Genomic DNA, 15,861 nt, shown 5'->3' with positions numbered 1-15,861 from the left:
TGATTGAATTGAAAATTGAGCAGTTACTACATATAAGTCCACTGGAATGATCGCAATCCACTCTTCTCAGTGTGTACAATTGCATTGAGCTTTATTAATTGTACCTGTTGCACTTCGGCTGTCGTTGAGCGAAAGAGTTCGATGTATCGCTGCCCAATTGACTCTCGATGTCTCGAGAGGGCATTCGGGGCATCCGACTCGTTGGAGAAGAGCACAAAGGCATCTCCAGTGGCTCTGCCATCTGGCTTCTTCACGAACAACACCCCGTCCACCCCATCGAGCACTTGGCAAGGATTGTCGCCCGTGGAGAAGAAGTCCAGCTGTGGAAATAATCAAGTGCTAATTGAGCTTTTGTCACATTGTCTAACAATGCCATCAAACACCAACCACTTGCTTCGCCGTGCAATCATACGGAAGTCCCCGCATGCGAATGATGACCTGGGCGCCCTTCGTGAGGAACGCCTGCGCCTCATTGGATGCCCCGCCGGCCACAGCCAGGAAGTCCTCGCCAGATGCTCGGTACACTTCAATGTACCGATTGCCAATGTGATGCTTGTGCCTCTTGAGCGCCATATCTCGATGTTCCTGTGACACAAATCTCACCAGCGCCTCTCCGTTGCGTCTTCCCTGTGGCGATAGACAAAGAGCTACGCCACCCCTTTTTGCACGCATGAGAAAAAAAAGATAGAGACAAGAAACAGAGAATATATAAGTCAAATGCGATAGGACACACAATGAACTTCTTTTCATCTCTATGAAAATTATAACTTTTCTTTGAATCATCTCTCAATGCTTGTTTTGCACAAACACACACACATACATTCTTTTCCGTGATAACAGAAGACTCTTCCATCTCATTCTCTGTATTTCCGATGGTATCAGGCGACCTTTTAAACCGTCCACATACAATTAAGACAACTCTCTGTCATCCCAAAGAGACCCTCGGCTCGACACTATGTAATTTCTCTATTTATTTACACTCAACTTTCAACTGGTAGAAATACGACGCTATAACTTTGTTCACGCGGGCTTAGAGATTTCATCAATACATTGTTACACAATCCTACACACTTTTTCCCCCTCGTCAATACACAATCCTCAAATACAATCGCTTCTGGTGAGATTAGAAAGGACAAAGATTACAATTTTCAAAGTTAAATCTTCATCAATTCACACAATGTACTTTTGATTGTGCAACACGATATTCTGTTTATTATTACTACAAAAAAAAATCAAATTTACACAGACTAACGGAAAAATGATCGCTTCATTGGTGAATCTCTCACTTTTATGGCAGAATTTTAGAGAAGATCACATTTTTTCTCTCTCTTTCTGATAATGAAAACATTTCTAGGAAATCCGGTGAACTTTAGACTTTAAACTATCAACAATGGATGATATCATGTGCATTTATTAACCAATGAACTCAAAGCGATATTGGAAATTTATTGAATTTTCCCATTAAACATCACACTTCGATTAATTTCTATTCCTTGTCCTTCGATTGTAACAACAACAATTAAAAAAAAACATGGATATGTACATACATGTGACGCAATGACAATCCCAATCAATTTTCCCTCATATCTCAACCACTTTGCAACTAATTTTCCACACAAACACACGACTATTTGCACGATCATCATTAAATTCAAGTGTCCTTTACATTCTTTGTGCGCGAAGTAGCAAATTCTCTTGAATATGGCACAAACGGAAAAATGATTATTCTGTGTGTTATTGTACAAATAATCAAGAGACGAATATATTTGACCAGTGGTGATGATAATTTGAAGGGGAGAAGCTGAAAAAAAAGTGTACAGAATTGCTTAAATACTCACTTGGCAACATTCAAACCCCGGAAAAACTTTGCAATATCTTGATCACTGCTCTGCCACGGAAGACCTCTGGCGCGCACTATGCACGATCCATCAATCTCATCGTCAATTGAGCTGCAATGTTGGATTGGGCAAGAGAGAGAGAGAGAGAGACAAAAATGGCATGATTAGAGGAATTTGCTGCTGTACAAAAACTCCACACTTGGACCTCAAAATATATTACAAATTAATAGACATGAAACACTTGTGAGAGCAAAACACCACGCAAACTTCACCTTTTCTGTGTGCTGGACAAGACAAAGAGCAAGTTTCGGATCTTGACTTCTACGTAAATCACTCCTTGAGATTCCAGATCACAGTGTGCATAAAATATCCAAGAAAAGAGGATACAGAAAAAGAGGCACGTTTCACTCAGGATCACCTCTCCTCTGACTACTGTATTTCTGCCACTGTGACTCGAGTATCGGTGGCAACTCTGTCGACGTCCCGAGCCAATAATCAGGCAAGTTTTCTGGTCGACGATAGAAAGTCATAAAATTCTCTCCTTCAATATGGGTATCGAAGCGACCACTGATAAGAGGTGCTCATGTCTAAGTGACCCCAACGGGAATGTAATTATTTTTAATTTTCATCTCTACAACCACACATTACGTGACTTTACACAACTTCTCGCATCTCTCTACACACTCTCACGAACATGTTCTCCTCCGCATGGGAAACAAAATCCTGATAATGCCCAACCGACGCTCTCATCTCCAATCTTGTCCATTTTTCAATAATCACTCACACAATTCACTTAAGGAAAGATCCAAGATATCTTCTCAGCTCTCCAGCTATTGAAAATCTCTCAGTGTTGCACTAAAATGTATTTATATTTTAGATTTAAGCGATTTCTACAACCTTCAGACACCTCTAAAAGGGATAAATTAAGGCCATTTGAATAGAGAATTAACATGTTTGCATTACTTGAAGTTGAAATACACATTCTGGGATCAGAAATATTTTCTCTTTCACTTGTTGTACTATTGTATAAAAAAATTACATTTATCTATTCGCCACTAAATTATTTCTCTATCGAAAATATTCCATATAAAAATGTCATATTTTGCTCTATTCTTTCTTTATTTTCCTACAGATGCGTGCGAACAATTTCCCAGTATTTTGCAAAATACATTATTAATCATGGTAAAAAATTTGTGTTAATTCACAATAGTTTTTGCAAATTTGCAACGACTGTCTGACAATGTTCCCATTGAATATCATAAGACATTCCATTGTTGTCATAAGACAAGAAAAGAATAATTGCATTTTTCTAGTATTAATGTAAAAGTTTAATCAAGAAAAGGCTTTAAAAAGGTCCAAATTTAACATTTCCGTATTAAACTGACTTTTCTAAGGACAAAGAGTGAGAAATCTGTCTTAATCATTCTGCATCGCACTGTAAGTTTTGAGTGCATGCATTGCAAGTGCGATCGTATTTCAATTATATGTTCATAACTAACAAACCCCTGGCTTTGTATATGCTAATAATCAGAATTTATATCACAATTATAATCTCAAGTGCGTGAGTGACAAGTATACTTCTCCAATATGGAGATTTCTCTCTCTTTTTTCCCACAAGATCCCTATCAGTGCAAATTAGTCTGAATATTTCATTCGGAAAATCCATATCACTTTGCCAATTGCATGCGATAAGGAAGATCAATCACACTCTGATGGGCTGAAATCAATCTACAGCGACGCAATCGACATCTCAACGTCCCGGAGAAACTGCAGCTCATGTGGCAAGATGCAAAAATATCCACTCTCATGACCTCGTCCCCGTAATATGTGGTCTTTTTTCTCTTCTTACACTCTCTCGTGTTGCTCACCTATGCGCTCCCGCGTGTGCGGTGTGTGTATTTTTTCGCAAATATTAATTACTTTGCGATTTAATACCACGGCGCTGTAAATTACACACATATTGCCATCGATCTGTGTGCACTTGCCAATTGTACACATTGTAATTTATTTGGTATTGCGTGTGAGGCAATTTTTATTCTTTCTCCTCATCATTATTTGCTTCTCCTATTTCTTCTCCCACAGCTTTTGCCTTCCCCAAAAACTCACTGTGCGACTCAAATCAGTCGAAATGTCAAAATAAATTACTAGATTTTTGATACTATTGACAATGCTATTTGTCACGAAAGGGAGCAAAGTGAAATTATGTGCTTATTTTCATCTCTCAAATGTCCCCAAAATTCAATTCATGCAACAAAGACAGCAATACTCACCAAATTCCTGGTTCAAGAGCGAGGTTAATCGTTTCTGTACATTCAAATTTATGACCTAGAAGAGATGGCAGAGAGGAAAAAAAGTAGTTAATATTTAATCTTATCTCACATAGCAAAATTATACACTTTACATTTACAGAAGATTGGTAGGTACTTTTGTGAAAAGAAGGAGAATGGCAAGGAAAAAATAGCGTATTTGCGGTAGAATTTGTCAGAAAATAACAGAGTGAAGTGCAGTGAATGAACAATAATAATAGAATGAATTTTTCTCCACAAAAATATCATGTGAACACTCTCAACATCGCACTATATAATGTGAAATGCCGCGAAATTTGATCAAGCGCGCCACACACAAAATATATTTTTTCTTTCACCACACAATTCTCTGCGACAGTGAAGAGAAAAAAATGTGCATTCTTGCAAAAAAAAATCACCATGCAAAGAGTCATTTGTGTGGCGGAAATGGTAGCTTAAAGACGAATTCAATGTAAATTGTAGAAATAAGTGGTATAAATGTCAGTGACTTTGCACATTTTTTTTTTACACAATATCACTCCCTCTCAGTCGTCTCGAAGACAGCCCAGTTATTACCTCAAACATTTAATCATCTGTAAACAATTACACACACACACTCAGCTTATATTTTATATACTTCTTAAAGTATCAGAGACAAATTCAATTTCATGCAATCATTTGTACGATAAAAGTGGAAAATATATATTATTGACTTCTGTAAATTTTTCACATACAACTCCAAGTCACGAAAAGCCAAGCACATTTGTCACACATTCTTCACATACAAGTCAAACATCTTCACTTTACCTGCTGACAAGAGAGCCTGAATTATCGTCACCATATCACGAGACTCCTTCACATAAAAATCCGAATCAGAATAGGGCTTCAGTTCCAGTTCTGAAAGGGTAAAAGAAGAGAGAGAGAGAGAAAAATGTTAGCAAACTGATAAGACATGGAAGAAATGCTGTGAATTATATTTAATTTCCGCACATTTTATCACACAACACGGCAAGTGTATCCATCTTAAGCATATTCAATCAATCAGCAATACAATGATCAATTCCATCCACAATAAATTGATCTTTACACCTTGTGCCAAAGTCTGAGAGACACAGCGAGAAAAGTGTGCGCGCGTTTATCAGTGAGTTATCAGGGCAAAACTCTTCACGAAGAACATCACACAGCAATGGAAAATAAACTCAAAACTCCGCTAAATGCATTTCCCGCTGGAGAAAATGCTCAGTATATAATTAACAACATGTGTACGGTGGCAATTTGTGTCGCGACAGTGCAAACTTCGTCTCCCAAGTTTCACAGTCGCTGATGGTGAGTTTCTTCACAGATGGGGCTCTTTCCGGAATGTGGGTTCCGCACCAATAAGCCCACAATTATGCACAATCCAACAAGTATATGGGAAGTTACTTAATCCATTTTTGCCGAGTGACCTCAACCAGGAGGTGTTTTCAGTCCGACACACTTGACCATTCACTGAATTGAGCCATTTTCTTCCCTGCAATTAGAACTTTCTTTTCGCCCCACTCCACAACCGCGTGGAATTTCCATCAATTTTGTGCGGTTCTAAACCTCAAAATAAACAAAACCATATTCCAAGTAAACTTTCAAGTATTTTTTGTACGAAAAAAGAGTGTAATCAAAATGCAATTTCTTTAATTCATTCACATTGTTGCTTTTGAGGTTGTTAAGAAGTTTATTGTAGCATTGAAAAAAGTGATATCTTGCATAAAAATCCAAAATATTCATTGTGTTCAATAAAGGAATAAAGAGAATAAAATTCAACTATTCTCCACATCATTCCTACGTATAATGAAGCCTCTGTCTTTGGAATTGATTAATATCCGTTTAGCACAGAAATTTCATAACTTTTATGTAATAAGTTAGAAGATTTTCATTACTTCCACATAAATTGATTTATAGCCATCAATACACATGCGCATCTTTTAAATACCTTATAATCCACTCAAATCCTTTTGCTGACATAATAGAATCTTTTAATAACTCTCACAAAACCCATCAAAGTGAGAATATTCGCATTTGTGTGCGAAAAATTAGATATTTTGTGTGCGGCTAAAGGTATTTATGCGAAAAGTAATTTTCCCTCACGAATAATTGCATTTTCTTGGAAATCCCCACACTCACAGAGTGCAATAAATTTCTCATAGTAATTTTAACACGATTTCATATGTGGTTCGCCTTTCTTGGGTGTATTTTTTTTTTCTTCTTCTTCTCTCAAACTGAATTGTAGTTGTATGAAGCAGTGGAAATTCTATAGTGGTATTAACACCTCCGTCATTTTCTATTTGATTATTTGGTCATTTGTTTATGCAAAATACTTTTTTCCCCATCAACGCAGTATCACGTGAATGTCCATAGGACGAGGGAGAGATATTGGACCAAAATCTGTACAACGTTTCATAACAGTGTCAAATTTCCCATGCCTAATGAGATAATAGTAAGAATAAGTATTAAGAAATCACTTAACATGTTTATCAGTGCAAGTTTCAAGCGGATGTGTAAGAATTCCGCTAAGAACTTTCCATGACGGTTTTGAGCATATAACTACCAAAAACCCACTTCCTCAGACTTCATATTGAGCTGTACACCACATGATTTTCTCCCCCTTGGCGCATGGACTCACCTGTAAGCATGTCAGCTATGCTGCCCGGAAGAGGTGGTAAACTAGGCATATTGACTAGTTTTTTGGCATCTGTGATAGGAATGAGCGCCCTGGACAGGTCGCCCGACTTACACCGCACCATCTCCTTTCGCAGGTCGCTGAATCGCCAGTAGTAGGAGGGCAATTGGATATCTTTGGCACTAGCTTCTGGGTGAAGCGACTGACGCAGCGCCAGTTGCCCATCTGTGACTATGCGAAAGTTCGGACTCGTCGGATCGATGGACAGAGAGCGTGCGTAAGCGTCAAACTGCAAGGAAAAGAGAGAGATATCATTGGGAAATTCATCGTCATCACAAGCGTCAGCATCTTGAACACATCCGATGATCAATGTTGATCATCACAGAGAGACGTCAATGGCAAACAGAGCGTCTGATAGATAAATCTCCCACAAGAAGCGTGAATGATTCGGCAGATTTAATTGCTAATCTTCCTGTCATGAGTTTCGCATCAACCGGAAGTCATTCCGCAAATCGCACTCAATCTCATAAATGCGGCCGGTGTAAAGCTTTATCAACGCAATATAGTTATAAAATTGTTCTGGACATACACAAAGTGCTTTTTAAACGTTTCGCCCCGAACAAATTGAAAAAAAGAGTGTTCTGATAAGCACTGATTGTATTTCTATGCCACAATGTGTGCAAGATTATGATTTACGAATTGCTAAGCGAACAGAATTATCAAGAGTTCGCTGATGGAATTTCTTCCTCTCCTGCTCGCTAACACGGCATCTCAACACAAAATTGCACTGTCACAGAGTGAGGAAATGAAATATTTCGTGAGAAATGTTAAACTTCCAAAGACAGTCATTCTCGGAAGTACAACATGACGAAGAGTTTTCACAAACTCTGTGCACAACTTTGCACACATTCATTACAAATTTGTAAAGCAAATTTTGAACTAATGAATTTTTTTTTGTTTTTGATTCAATCACTTTGCAAATTTGTAATTCTCTAATTGTAAAGCATTAAAAAAAGAGATTTTCACTCAAATTTAAATATACACCATCAAATTCAGTCAATAACAGTGAATGTACAAAATATATAACATGCATTTTAAGAAATTGTACGCGCCAGAGAAAATTGTACAATTAGAGAATCAGTCATGAAGGAAATTGTTAGCGACAAATTGTGAACATCCGCATTGGTCTATATTTTAAGAGATATTTTTATCGTACGACCGCCCCTTTTTTTCCAACATTACACACACTGGATGTATAATTCTTTATTTTAGAAAGTGGATGCAGGAATTTGATCATGCAACTTTGCCCATGTCGTTTTATGAAGAATATAATGTCTTCTCTGTCCTTCTAATATCGCCACACGGCGAAGGAAGATATCATTATCAACACTTCAGTTACAGTTAAAGAGCAACATAAAGTATGCTATTTGCTGCATATTTACATAGATAATTGCATTGTTGACATAATCAGCATTGCCACTCTACATATATATTGCAATTATTCTCGTTAACTCTTTCTCTCTTTTTTGGCTGAAATAGAAGTACATTCATCTGCAATGGAGAGCAATTTATAAATTGTGCCTCTGCATTTTTTTTTTACTTCATCGGTCGCCAATTTCTTGAGCATCGCACATTGCAAGCGACGCGGAAAATTCAATTGTTGCAAAACAAGAGGCCTTTCTTCATTGTTGTCCACCTTGTTGTGTGACTTTTTCCCCAAACACACACACACACACACACACACAGCAAAATCTCATTGAAAATATAATCTTAATGGGCATTTGTTTCCGTTCCTTGAAAATTTTGCACCACCAAAACCAGAGCAAAATAAATATATAGAAGAGAACATTGCCTAAAATTGTATGACAAAATTTTCCACATCTCTTTTATCTGCCATTGAGTTGTACAACAGCTTTTCTTCTCCTCATAATTATTGCAGTGCTGCAACACAAATCATGATTATAGCCTGTATTTGCACATGATGGAATCACACAATTGTCTGTGGGTGTCACTGTGAAATTTTTGTGCGCAAATCAAACATAAAATTGAAGATAAATATCCCGGTGTGTGGAATAAAAAATTTCAATCAACTCTTCACTCGACAATTTTGCAAATATTTGCCCAACTGAACCATTGAGACACCGACAAAATACAAAAGAAGCTTAAATGGCAACACAAAAAGCCCAGAAAATACAAAGTTCATGTATAATGTTTTTTCATACGAGACACAATAAAAATTCATAATATACAAATTACAGATTAATGATCGTTATCATGGTGGCAATGGTATAATATTATAAACGGTGACTTGTACTGTAAAAATAAGGAGTTTTTTCAGCCATCCAGCACTCGAAAAGTCATGTCTCGATAGTATAAATTCAGTGAAACTCTGTTGAGGCAAAAAGCAAGGAATTTTGCAAGGTGATTGATGTGTTAGAAATAACCGAATTTAATCATTTTGGATATTAATCACACTGGACGATTTGGTGTAAAAGCCAAATGTTACTGAAATGTTATGTCGATAAACGATTACAAGTGCTTTAAAATCTTGAAAGAACAAAAAAGGCAGCAATTTATTAGCATTTTTATATGACTTTTGCGTGCGATTTTGCAATAAAAATCAGAATTTCATTTTTTTTCTCCTCTCTTAATGCATGCAAAAGACAGTGAAATTCAATGAGAATCACAAATTACACGCAGTGATAATTATTGCAAAATTGTGTTATAAACTAATTGAATTAATATGCAATTAAATGATCTTGTTTGCATTGTGTCATTTGTAATATTTTAACGCATTTTGTTACCGGAATTGCCAATATATACATAATATTCACTCTTCAGTCATCAATTATTGCAAACTACATGTCACTTTGTCACTTGTATCAATTTCCATTTATTGCCAGTTCGCCGGGCGAGAGTAATAAGGCAAAAATATGCAAATGATGTCGATAGACTGGAAATTCATTCTGAAATTGTACGAATTGCTCAATAATAATTCTCCTTGCAGCTCAACCACCTTGCTTTTGGTCATACCAACTATCAAACAGCGCCAGCATTTTCCAAGAGCCATTCACTCTTGGTCTATATTTCGGCCCGTTTGGACTTCAGGTTGTAATCAACTTTGAATCTCTCTCTCTCTCTCTTGCTCTCTTGCCATCTTTTATTTTTCACGACATGAATTTCATGTGAGCATTTTTTCCTCCATCCACATCATAATTCAAATGATAGACTCTCTGTGCACCTGACAAAATATGTAATGCCCTCAACTTGCAACTCCCATCGGAGAAATTCCAAAGCAAATTGACCTGAACTACAGTTTTTTCTCCCGCCATCCCAATCTTCACATCATCCATCGCTTGGGCTGCAACTATTCCGTCATGAAGCCGGTGAGAGGAATCGTTGAGCTTTGGTGGAGTTACAAAAAATGCAGGTTTAACTCTGCACACAATCTAATTTCGTTATAAGATGATAAAACAATATGAACAAATATAGAAAGCAATATATCTTGTAAAAAGATGTAGAGAAAGGTGGGGTAGAATGAGCCAAAAACCGTATTTTTTTAATAGTTCAACTAATCTTGAATGACTGTTTGAAATAACACACATTCAGAGCTTAATTTCAACATTCTATGGAAAATCAGGCGCTTTTCCGGACGGTTTTAGACAGAGAAAATTGCTGTGAGACATGATTTTTACCCTTTTTGAAGATCAAAATAATTCTCTCAGTTCTAAAATAACCATTATTAATTATATTTACTTAAAATTCATGCTTTCCTATCGTTTATAAAATTTTCTTTTCATCGCATATTCCCAATTATAATCCACGTTTATCATTATGATTCTTTCTCAGTGCATTTTATATGATAACTTGTCATGGCAGAGTCTCTTCTACTCATTTTATACCTTTAAATGCATTCAGTTTTCTCCTCAATCTCAACATCGGAATTTTAACTTCAAGACAAATCTTTCCTCTTGGAATTCACACAATTTGTAAATTCTTTTCCAAGATCTCTTGATCAGTGTGCGTACAAAATTTCTTTAGTTCTACAAACTTACGTCAATTCATGGGGAGAAGAGAGAGAAAAAAACGAAGCAAAACAGTTAAAGTGTCGTCATGTTGGCTTTATCACGCCCCAATTATTCAACTTGGCACTTCTAACAAGCATTTCACACGTCCTTGTCAATCAAACTAAAAACTACAAGTTGGAAAGTCCAATTGTCACTTAATTATAGTGTATAATCTTCAAAGATGTGGGTTTATTGCTCACCCAGGAAGTTGATAAATTTTCGCAGGAAAAAAAACGTTCTTTCTTCCATTTTTACCCTTGAATCTGATCTCATTCTTTTTTTCTCTCTCTTCCCCTTTTTCACAACATTCTTCAATTGAAATATGAAATTCTTCAGTCTCAATAAATATCTCAATTAACGGATATTATTTATAGAATTGCTTAATGAATTCTGGCCTCTCACCACCAATAATGTGTCTCACTGTATACACAACATTGCAGTCTCACTACCGATTCAATCACACTCTGTGACGCTCAGCATATCTCGAAATACTAACAGCTTTGGCATGCATTCACAAGGTCCTTGCCCGGTCACCAACCGCGTGGCCGCAATGGATGCTGAATTCCACTCTGCAGCCACACACCAGAAGAGGAATCACATCTGCAGCATCCTGAACACACTTTTCCATGCCCAAAAACAGCCCATCAATTCACCCAACAATCACGCGCATAGTTAAAATTGTGAAATGACTTATGAAAGTTTTACAAGAGAGGTGAAAAATCATAAAAATCACCTTTCAATCGTGATAGGAAAAATTGATGTTATGCTGGGGAAGAAGCAAGGAAAAAAACATAGAGAATCATCCAAAATTGATACTTTTATGCCCTCTCCCTCTCTCTCTCTCTTTGTCGGAATGCTTTTCACATTCGATGGCGAGGTGGAAAAATCGACAAGAAAGACCATGAATCTTGCATCATATTTCTCATCGTGAAGTCTCACAATGTGCCAAGAGATCGCTTTTATTCACACGGAGGATTAACAAGTGCAAAGGGCAAAAAAGCACCACCAATCTTCCACTCTTCTTCCTTTTTCACCGCCTCTCTACACTCTCACAATGCACTCAACATTCGAACACATACACTTTGACCCAATTAGCCGCAAATTCACCTGTTCAACCGGAAATTCTTGCCCTTTTCACTCACTCTCGCGTTTCGCGAGCTTTTATGTCTTCTCCTATGTGGACAAGACGCAGTGTCCTTGGGCGGAGTTGGAGGGAATCCATTGAGACATGCGGTCTTGAGTTGTAGAAGCACCCGCAATTCATTCACAGCCATCAACAATTAATTCACTGTGACCTTATCGTGATGCAGATTTTATCGCAATCATCACACAAAGTGGTTCACCATGTGGTGTCAGGCATTGATACAGATTCCGTGCAGATCGCAGAAATAGATCCATCTTCAAAATTCATTGCATATTTTAATCATGAGCAATTCTCTGCTCAAGCCATAAAAAGCCGTTTCTCTGTCCAAATATTGAAAAGATCTTGCAAAATACCAAAAGAAGACAATTTGACTATATCTTTGAGACTTTCCAGCGCGAGTATTTATCACGTGTTTTCAGTTGCTTTTCAAACAATTTCTGACAATACTTCAATCCCTCTTAATGGATTCCCATCAATACACATTTCCCATTTATTTGGGACTATTTTTCCGATTTCCACTGTAGATTCCATCCGATATGCAAAAGACATCAGACTGTTTTCTGACACATTGACTGACTTTTTTTTCACTGCAAGAAGACAATTCAATTGAACATTGCCGCTCTTTTTGTACAAATATGTTAAGTGTAAATTAAGCATCTTAATTAATTACACATTCAATTAAGATAAATAAAAAACCAAACACATTACGTGCAATAATTATTGAATACAGTCAACATGTGTTTAATAAATTGATGTGATTTCTCGAAATTCGCATTAATTCGCAAAAAGCTGCTGATTTTACGATAGACTTGTGCATGATTAATTCATCTTCAATATAATGGCAACATTCCAATATGAACTGGTTTGAGCGGGTCTCGAGGAAGCACAGCTGAAGGCATCCTGTGCAAGTCGAGAACACGCGCTTATCAATTGATTTAGACCATCTCGCCGTGAAAGAGTACAGGCAATATGAACCATGCTTATCACGACGGTTATCGTGTGCGCTGAAGTGCCCGAAACCGGCAATGGGGGGATCATAAATTTGAGATTAAATCCCTCCAAAAAATGTGTGTCATTACGCAATTGTGAAATTGCTCGACGTTGTGCTCTTCGTGGGCCTACGAAAGACTGTGAGAATTGTCCGCTTGGGTATATTTCTAAATGTCCACCATTGTTTGTCATCCAAAAGTCTCTCTGGGCGACAACACATTGGCAGCGCACGCCCGTTTGGCTTGTAGATGACGGAAACAATACCCAACAAACCATCCAGTCAACCACTCGTGGTTTCGTCTTATTCAACCTAACTGTTTTAAGACATTCGGAACGGGTTTGCGTCGATGAGGCTCTTTTTTCCAACATTTTTTTTCGTCTCTGTGCGCGTCTTCCTTATACTTTTATATTCTTCCACATATGTATATTCGATAATTGTACTCAACGACGCGATGACGCGGCATTTCGGGCGATAGGGAGAGAAACACGGGGAAAAATATGCGAATACCACCAACTTTGCACCTTAATCGAGCGTTGAGCAGTGAAATGGCACAACATATTTATGATTCACACACAAACTCAGTCACTATCAAGCACCAATAGAATCTGATGCAGATATCAAGGCATTCTTGAGACATTCATTGACAACAGAAAAGAGTGACTCTGAGCAACTCCAAAGCATTTCTCCCACTCTCTCATCATCCATATTGTGCAAAATGTCTGTGGAATTTGCTAGAACATCTTCTTGGCAAAATCAAACACACACTCGCGAAAGAGCGAAAAAGAAAATCACTCAAAATATGTGAGCCCATGAAAAATGTGTCTAAGACAAGGCAGAAGAAAGAGTGTCACAGTGAGATAAAACAAATCTCTGAGTAAACATCTGTCAAAGCTACTGTGAAATGATATTCCAGTCGCTTTTAAAGTCAAATTTCCCGTCTCGGCACTTGAGGAAGAAAGCGTGCGAGTGTTGGCAAATTACTCATGCATCTTACCTGATCGATAACTTCACCGAGTGGGCGCCCAGCCACTTGCAGGAAAGACTCCGTGATGGACAGTTCAGGTGATATCAGGGCGTCCGGTGAGCTTGGCTGTTCCGTTGCCTTCTCCTTGTTGCTGAAGTGTCCCACCGGACGGACTAGGTACTGTTGCACACCGACAATCTGCAATCAATCAGCACACAAATCCATCAGTTAATTGAGCAGATATTGAACTTCTCTGACTTATTATCAATTGTTAACCTCTTAACCGCAAATTAAGATAATGTTAATGACTAAAAACATTATGAAATATAAATTAAAATATAAAAATCGAATTTGAAAGTTTTCGCACAAATATCAACACAACAAAATTTGCTAAAATCCAGCCCAAGAAGTCTGTAAAACAGATTCCGGTGATAATATCTCTCCCTTTAGTGTCAATTTATGTTATAAAATCATACAATTTACCTAATTTTACACACGTAGTTTGTCTAATCATTAATTTTGTCAAATAAAACCCTCAACTGTGCTTTTATTTCAGCATAACCCACAATTTTTGCACGCATTTTGTTGTGAAAGTTTATGAGTTGTACTATAAATTTTATAGTGTATTTAATCATTTCATATCTGTAACAGCAAAAATACAGGGTGATCCAATTAACACCAAAGACTTATGTTCAAAAAAAAAGAACATTTCATTGGATATTAGATCTAACTTGATACGATGCTAGTAGAAGCTTCTTCACCTCTCAGCAAAGCAATTTGAATCCCTGAATAGATCGATAATTATCTCTAACTGCGTCTGTTGGAGATTTTCAGCAATTTGACTAATAAGTTCGATAACATCAAACATAATAATGAACAGAGATTGGAATGCGCCAATCCGCAATATGTTATTTGCACTATCTCACAACATCCATGTCCTCTTATCTCTTGAATCTCCTTTCCACGTAATATTTAAATAATTCTTACAAGAGTGCGCAGAAGAGTATTTGTGGGTCTTTTGTACTTATTGAGAAATTTCAGGCAAAACACTAATGACTCTTATTTGTGCAGTGTTTAGTGGCACGAAGAGATGCACAATTCAAGTGGAATAATAATAATTGATGATGATGGTGGAAGCCTTGGAGAATAATAAGAGACCTGTATGTGTTGTTGGGATTCTAATGGCTCAAACTTAAGCGAGCGAGAGAGAGAGAATTGATAGACTGAAAATCTTTCTCATTGGCTTTTGCATATATACTCCAGAAGAATATCTCAATCTCTTCAATAGAACACCTCGGAAAATTATGTACATTGTCGACGAGAATCTATTTGAATATAAATTACGCACACACAACACTTGGGGACGGTTTTAATAGCCACTCTTTCAGCACTTGTGTGTCTCATCCACAGCATTTTTTTTTCAAGATGTGGAGGACAAAAGGTTAAGGATATTCTGCCATATTAGATGTCTGTTCACGTATTCGCTCCACCTCAAATCTTGCACATCGCCTAGTTGACCCTAATTATTCAGCCAAGAGAGTGACAATTACATTTATGACTCTTGTTATACAATTGTAGTTAATATTTAAATTATTACCTCCACGAGTGGACATCAAAGTCCGTAATTAACATTGTTATTTCTCAAATATCATCTTCCACACATCGTGTCTCTCTTTTTTTTCGTCTGCGTAACACAATTTACTCAGCAATAGTGAGGAGTTGAGACAAGAAATCACGTCGATATAAAACTAATGAGGCGTGATATAAAAATTTTATCGACTATGTTATTAATTTCAAGGATTAGCAGATGAAATTTTGACAAGTCTCGCGCGCACACATCATATGTGAAAAACAATCATCATCATCATCAACCTTTTATTGCATGCTAAAAGTTCAAGTAGCAAAAACTCACACTTTTC

The 15,861-nt window shown here is 37.2% G+C and overlaps 1 protein-coding gene across 2 annotated transcripts in view; it reads right to left on the bottom strand.

The window, feature by feature from the left end:
- Positions 1-15,861, bottom strand: part of LOC132256198 (RNA-binding protein fusilli) — a 32,963-nt gene that overhangs the window by 8,253 nt on the left and 8,849 nt on the right. For both annotated transcript variants that reach the window (XM_059752462.1, XM_059752461.1), the window contains exons 3-9: positions 13,973-14,140; positions 6,780-7,065; positions 4,931-5,020; positions 4,109-4,163; positions 1,839-1,949; positions 388-658; positions 105-320 (exon numbers count right to left, since the gene is read on the bottom strand). In XM_059752462.1, coding sequence (XP_059608445.1) covers positions 105-320; positions 388-658; positions 1,839-1,949; positions 4,109-4,163; positions 4,931-5,020; positions 6,780-7,065; positions 13,973-14,140 — 1,197 coding nt within the window. The remainder of the gene's footprint in view (positions 1-104; positions 321-387; positions 659-1,838; positions 1,950-4,108; positions 4,164-4,930; positions 5,021-6,779; positions 7,066-13,972; positions 14,141-15,861) is intronic.

This window comes from Phlebotomus argentipes, unplaced genomic scaffold, assembly GCF_947086385.1.
Source record: "Phlebotomus argentipes unplaced genomic scaffold, Phlebotomus argentipes genome assembly contig_5, whole genome shotgun sequence".
Taxonomy (NCBI): domain Eukaryota; kingdom Metazoa; phylum Arthropoda; class Insecta; order Diptera; family Psychodidae; genus Phlebotomus; species Phlebotomus argentipes.
Note: the sequence above shows the minus strand (reverse complement) of the source record. Positions and strands in the feature narration are given on the sequence as shown.